Source organism: Gossypium hirsutum, chromosome D03, assembly GCF_007990345.1.
Source record: "Gossypium hirsutum isolate 1008001.06 chromosome D03, Gossypium_hirsutum_v2.1, whole genome shotgun sequence".
Taxonomy (NCBI): domain Eukaryota; kingdom Viridiplantae; phylum Streptophyta; class Magnoliopsida; order Malvales; family Malvaceae; genus Gossypium; species Gossypium hirsutum.
The window spans coordinates 39,519,800-39,526,794 of NC_053439.1; the positions used below are offsets into that span (position 1 = coordinate 39,519,800).

Here is a 6,995-nt window from a genome sequence, read left to right on the forward strand (position 1 = left end):
TTAATTTAATTTCAAAATTTATATTTATTTGGTATTAATTTTTTTATCTAATTGGTATTTAAACTTAGGAAATGCAAGTTAATTTAGTTTTTTTTTTTTGATATTAGGCCAACACCGTTAAAATACATTGAGATGGTGTTAACAATCAATAACATAATGACACGTGACAAAAAAATATACTTCATAAAAATAATTATAATTTTTTGCCATGTGTCAAAATGTAAGCCTGTCATCTGTCACCATTTTATTGGTCATTAATGTCATGCCAGCGTATTTTAATAGTGTTAGTTAAGTACCTTAAAAAAGTATCAAGTTGACTTATGGATTCTAAGTTTAAGTACCAATTAAGTAAAAAAAAAAAGAGACACCAAATAGATATAAATTGACAAGTTTAAATACTTCCATATATATTAACCCTACTTTTGATTTCATATAATTTTTAGACAAATTAATATTTTTGGGATAAAGTAACATCTTCTATTTTGGTGGTTGAACATTAACGTTGAAAATTGTAGTTTTTCATCATTTGGTCCCTAAACTTGAATTTCCTTAACATATGATGATATAGTACTTTGAAATTATGTTACGTTATCATTTAAATTTTTTGAATTTAATTTTTTTAAGTATAAAATTATTTTTAAAAAAATAAGTGAGTATATGATACATTCCAAGACTAAATTGAAAAAATTATGAATATTTTTTAAAACTTAAAAACTTTGTTGCATCATATAATTAATCTTAAATTTTTGGAGGTAAGTGATTTTTAATGTAATGTAGGAATGTTTTATTTACTTGATTAAATTGATGCGGAATTTACGGTAGACATAAAATTGGAATTGTACTTGCATTGGGGGAGAACTAAAAATAGTAGGAATCAGAGACAAAATGTAGAAAAAGAAAAGAATCCATGCGGGGGTATAAAAAGCAGACAACTAAGGCTGTTGCAGAGCATTTAAGCCAATGGGAATTCGACAACTCTTTTGATCAAACCATTCTTGTTTCTGAATACCACCTCAAATACCACTCGACACTGTACCTATATATACACACGCAGATTTACACCATTTCTTTCGCAACCTGCCCAAACATACCCTTATAACTCTCCTTCCGCTGTCAGTCGTATAAAGAGAAAGAAATGGGAAGGGGTAGGGTTCAACTGAAGAGAATAGAGAATAAGATCAACAGGCAAGTGACGTTTTCGAAACGAAGGTCGGGCTTGTTGAAGAAAGCCCATGAAATCTCTGTGCTTTGTGATGCTCAAGTCGCTTTGATGGTCTTCTCTTCGAAAGGCAAACTCTTTGAATACGCGACTGAGTCTTGGTAGGATTCCTTTTTCATTTTTGATTTCTTGTTATTTTTATGCTCAAGTTGGATGAATGAATATGGTGTTTAAAACATAAAAGAAGAGAATAATAATGCAGAAAAGAAGAAGGGACACAGTGAAAGGCTGTTTGTTAGGGTTCAATCTCAAGAGTACCTAAGAACTAAAGGGGAAAAAAGTTGAATGTTATTTGCAGTCAAGTAGTCGCTGGTATAATAGTAGATATAACTTTGGAGGGTAGGGGGAATTTTAAATGCAGTGAATCGCTTCAATTTCAGTGGAGGAGAGGTGAGGGTCGAATCTAGTAAATGAGAGGGAAAAGACTTGATTTCACCCCCTCTTACTTGCATTTTATTTTTTTACTGAAATACTATCATCATTATCTTAATTACCACAAATATTTACCTTCGCATTCCAAACTCACACTATATTAATTTTGAATTTACCTCTCACTTCAACATCATCTTATTTTCAATCTTACCGCCTATCATAATATATTCAGCTTTGTCTCATGAGGGAAGAAGCAAATTCTAGACTTCAATCTATTATTATTATTATTTTTTGCTCAACTGCTAAAAAAGTCTCTCATCTTTTTTTAAAATCAATTAATTCTCTCCTTAAAAACACATCAAATTCAGCTTTTGACTAAAGGTTTTCATCCTTTATAAAAAGCAAATTATTAAAAATTTCAATTTGGACACGTTCATTTGAATCTTGACATACGTTTGTCTAGATTCTTTTTGGACATAATTTTTAAAATTATAAAAAAAAGTAAATGATTATAAATTGTATTATAAAAATAAAGACAAAATAATTATCAAACATTTGATTCTTTTATAAACATAATTATGAATAAACATGTTATTGAACAAAATAAAAAATATCATTAACAAATAATTAATATTGGTAGATATAAATAATAAATAATTTTAAAAAAGGTTCTATTATGAATTCATACATAAAATTGGATTTTAATGTCACGATTCACGCATTTGTTGTCTTCATGTGACCCAAACACATGATTACATAAACGACTCTTAGTTTTTAAATGTCATTAATAATAACAATGATAAAATCATGTGAATTAAGGAAAATATCATTGTTCAAACAAGGGTGATAATGATGATCTCCGGATAATATAAATGATGCAATAATGCTCGTTATTATTATTATTTTCGATACTCTCTTTATTTTTTACTTATACCTCTTTTTAATATTGAAATTGAAAGAAAAATATGTTTAAGTGCGCTCGAATCTATTATTGTAATAATAACGATATCAACCAAGTTAAAAATCGATTAATAAAATTAAAAGAGAATCCAAAATAGCATAAAAAGCAACATTCCAACACATACATTTACAAAATCAAACGCAACAGCAATCCACCCAATATAACTTAGCAAATATTAAAATTAGCTAAAAGTAAAAATAAAAATAAAAAATTCAATCACAATAATATGAAATTTTTATAAGAATTTCTTTTATAAAATAATTTGGAGGACAATAAAGCATAAAAACTTTTTCCAAGAATTATAAACTTTTGGTCAATATTTACTCAAATAACCTAATTAATAATATATATATATATATAATCTTTATTAATTTCTGGTTTAATTTAAAAGAAATAAAAAAAACAAGTATAATTTTTTCATTCTTATTACAATTCTCGAAATTTCTTTGAAAAATATTTCTAAGAAAATAACGTAAACCAATATATATATTTTTTATAATAGTTGGGTTACTCCTCACAATATACAAATAATATATTATAAAGTAATTTATAAATAATATATTATTTATGAAATCTTAAAAATTTTAAAAATTTCCCTCAAACTTAGTTCACACAATCAACCCGTGATGGGTAAGAAAACTTAGTTTTAAAAATTAAGGTTAGTATGTTACACTGAAAATGATTTTTGAAAAATGACTTACTTTTCTAGAAAAGCTTTCTCTAGTGTTTGGATAAATTTATGCCAAATATTTTTTGTTATTTGGTGAATTTCCTGAAAATATTTCATAAAATTTATTTTCAATTAAACAAATATACATTTGAAATTTTCTTATATTTTCATTGTTTAATTGAATTTATTTTATATCTATAATTTTATATTTATATTTTTTTGCATATAATATTACTCAATTATTAATCTAGAATATTAACATTCATAAATTGAAAACAACCAAAGCGAATAGATGATTCCTGATTGTGCTATAAAAAATCAAAAAAGCAAAGATTGAATAATAATAAATTAGCTTCCAAACAAAAATTAGTATTACATAACATTAAATTAATAATATTATCTAAGTGCATAATTAGTAGTACACCACATGATGACTACAATATTTGTTTAAATAATTAATTAGCTTAAAAAATAATAGAATAAAGATTAAATAAAAGGTAATTTATTATTATTAAATTAGTAGAATAAAGGGGCTTAGATTTATGGTAAAATCGTAAAACATGAAGACAATAGGGAGACACTATTATTAAGGCTCCAAGCTTTTAACTTCAAATTTCAAGTAAGTCCTTGGTTATTTTATTGTAAATTTTATTAATTTGGGGTCATGGGAGCTTGATTTAGTTAGCCCATTTACTAATTTGTAAAATTGTTAAAGTTTTAAAAAGTTGTCATTGTTGATTTCTTGAAGTTTTAGGTGTTAAGTTGATAGATTTTAAGCTTAGATGTGAAAAAGGATTAAATTGTAAAGCTTAATTGATAGTTTTGCAGATTAGGGACTAAACTGAATAAAATGTAAAATTGAATGTAAAAATAAGAAATAGGAGGTCTTTAATGTATAACAGTGAAATCAGAATTCAATTTAAAGCTTTAAATTGAAAGTTATGTTAGTTCCAATTTTAGAGGCTAAATTAAATAAATTGTAAAATTTGTATAAAGTGATAATTGAATGTAAATTGATTGATAATTGATAGTGCTATATGTTTTATGTTAATACTGTAGCTAAAGTCTGCTAGAAAATGTCCGAAGACATTTTGGTAAATAGAGCCTTATTAGTTAGCTTTTATTTGAAATAAATGGAGCCTAAAACTTAAATAACGAAATTATTTAATCATATAAAAATTTACTTCAATAAAATTGTAAATAATGAACTAAAAAAGAATTTTTATATTTTTCAAAAAATTTAACTTCCTTTTATTATTTATTTATTACTTGAAATTTCAAAGAATGTATATATTTTTTGAATGCTTTCTTATCGTTGACTTAAACTGTTACATCAACATCATAATAGCTATTAGGCACATTAATGGTGAAAAACGGAAATTATTAATCAAAAAGTTTAATTGATGCATTTTGAACGTCTTAAGATTTAATTGAGTACAAGTTTTTCAATGAAGGGAAATATTTTCAAAAAAGTATTTCTTTTTTAACCCGTTTAAGGTTTGTTTTATATTTTTAAATCTTTGATGACGATCTTTTACTTCTTGTGCAGCATGGAAAGGATCCTTGAACGATATGAAAGAAACTCGTATACTGAGATCCAATGTGCTACAGATGAAATTCAACAAAATGTAAACTTCATTTGCAAATCTTTAATTTTTTTAAAACATGCTTTTTTGGGAAAGGGGATGTTCATGGATCAAACCATGAAAAATTTGAAGACACCAAATCTGTTCTACTTGTTGACGTTGGGATGATTTCAATACAGGGAAACTGGACCTGGGAACATGCAAAACTTAAAGCTAGAATGGAGACTTTACAAAGAAACCTGAGGTACCCCCCAATGGCTTCAAATTTCAGATACATTCGAGGCATGCATCTTTCTCTTTTACTAAAATAATTAATTATATTTCTAGGCATTACGAAGGAGAAGATATCCAGAATTTGAGTCTTAGAGAGCTTCAAAATTTGGAGCAACAACTTGATTCTGCCCTTAAACGCATAAGATCCAGAAAGGTTTAAATCACTCCTACAATATATATACTAAAACATTATTTTCCTTGGTGTCAAAGATTTTCATGATTTATATTTTAAATCGGTCCAATATATGATCGTATTGATTAAAAATAGCGTCTTTACCACCCAAACAATTAGGGGTGAATTCAAAAATCTTTTAAATAGACCATTTTTCATTTTTGAAAAGTCAGAGTCCCTGCTTGCCTTTAAATTCGCCCCTGCTAACAAAATTCGAATATCAAATCTTACTTTTGTACGAGAAGTTATGCATGCATGCATATAATTTTGCTTATAATTCTGCAGCAACATAACTTGGCTGTTGATAATGTTTAACTTGCAGAATCAACTTATGCTTGAATCAATTTCTGAGCTTCAGAAAAAGGTATGCCATGGTTTCTCTTATAAATATCTAATTCCTGAGCTCATTTTAAATATTCTACTAAACCAAAAATGTCAAAACCGGCTGTCATTGTATTATTTTAACATATATTATGCTCTGATTTTTTCATTATTTCTTTTCAAAGAATATGACACCTTATATTAAAAATATATCAGACATGATATAGGATATAATTCTCTAATAATAACCCTCCAAATATATGAAAAATCTCATATTCCTGTCTCATACGAGTCCATGTCTTATCATAATATCCAAATCCAAGTAGCATATATACGAAATTATGATTTGTTCCATATGCAGGACAAAGCACTGCAAGAACAGAATAACATACTTGCAAAGAAGGTAAAAAATTAATCAAATGTAATTTCTGTGAAGCTGATGAGTTTTTTATTTTTTATTTTTTTTAGCTTACTTATTGTGTAAGTTGTACTTAAAATGCCGTTCTTTAGCTGAAGGAAAAGGAGAAAACTAATGTGGAGCAGGCACATTGGCAGCTGAACAACAATTGCCAAGATTCATCCTCCATGCTTCTGCCCCTTAACATCAGGTCTGTCTCTCCATGATGTTGATGGCAGAGGTGATATCAATCTGCCTGTTTACCGAGAATCAGTGATTTATTCGGTTTGATAAGTCAATAAATCCATTAAAAATTGGACTTTTTAGTTGAATCAATTTAATTAAAAATCAGCAACTGATCAATTAGATTAGTTGAATTAAAATTTTGTGGTTTGTCCATTTAGTAGAATCATTAAATTTAAAAATTAGTAATTTTTTCTTATTAAAATTATTTTAAAACTCAAATTTCTCATAATGATATCATATATTGAAGTGATTAACTAAATTGGTGACATGCATGCAATGCGACAGCTCCAATGGAAGGGAGAAGGAAGATAATGAAACCACCAACAGTGGCGTCTTGCTGCCATGGATGATTCGCCACCACCTTGAATAACCTAAACAAATAATGGAGACTCCTTTTATTTTTAGTATATCTTTAATATGTATTATATGTTTGTTTTCATGAATAGATACAAACATACTCATCACTTCGATGTGTGTAGAGTAGTACAACTTTTGATGTAATTATTAAGTGATATATGAATATTATATATAATTGTTATATTCTTAACCAATTTCTACACTTGGTGATGTAAGAAGTCACTTGAGAAGTACCTTTGGACGACCTTTCGCCTTTCACCACATGATTGGTCATTCTGTGACTAGCCACTTGCATGCCTTAGACCTTCCATAAGGCTAATTATCTTGGGCTACATGCTATTAGCGAGACCTCTATTATGTCACATGTTATTAGTGGGTGCGCACTTATCACCAAAAGGGGACTATTAAGAGACTACTGAGA

The 6,995-nt window shown here is 27.5% G+C and overlaps 1 protein-coding gene across 2 annotated transcripts; it reads left to right on the forward strand.

The window, feature by feature from the left end:
- Positions 1–856: 856 nt before the first annotated feature.
- On the forward strand, positions 857–6,764 carry LOC107949769 (truncated transcription factor CAULIFLOWER A). Of its 2 annotated transcripts, none has more exons than XM_016884521.2 (8): positions 857–1,320; positions 4,772–4,850; positions 4,988–5,052; positions 5,136–5,235; positions 5,576–5,617; positions 5,936–5,977; positions 6,085–6,182; positions 6,503–6,764. In XM_016884521.2, the coding sequence occupies exons 1-8, from the start codon at positions 1,136–1,138 to the stop codon at positions 6,585–6,587; spliced, it is 696 nt and encodes a 231-aa protein (XP_016740010.2). In that variant the 5' UTR covers positions 857–1,135; the 3' UTR covers positions 6,588–6,764. The 2 variants fall into 2 exon arrangements, with proteins under 2 accessions (XP_016740010.2, XP_016740011.2); XM_016884522.2 differs by having other exon boundaries at positions 919–1,320; positions 6,091–6,182.
- The last annotated feature ends 231 nt before the right edge of the window (positions 6,765–6,995 follow it).

What these genes read in the sequence shown, in the direction of transcription:
- LOC107949769 (XM_016884521.2), top strand. Translation starts at nt 1,136, where the DNA reads ATGGGAAGGGGTAGGGTTCAACTGAAGAGAATAGAGAATAAGATCAAC. An exon ending in ACTTTACAAAGAAACCTGAG is followed by an intron (nt 5,053 to 5,135) that starts GTACCCCCCAAT and finishes TTATATTTCTAG; the next exon opens with GCATTACGAAGGAGAAGATA. An exon ending in AACGCATAAGATCCAGAAAG is followed by an intron (nt 5,236 to 5,575) that starts GTTTAAATCACT and finishes TTTAACTTGCAG; the next exon opens with AATCAACTTATGCTTGAATC.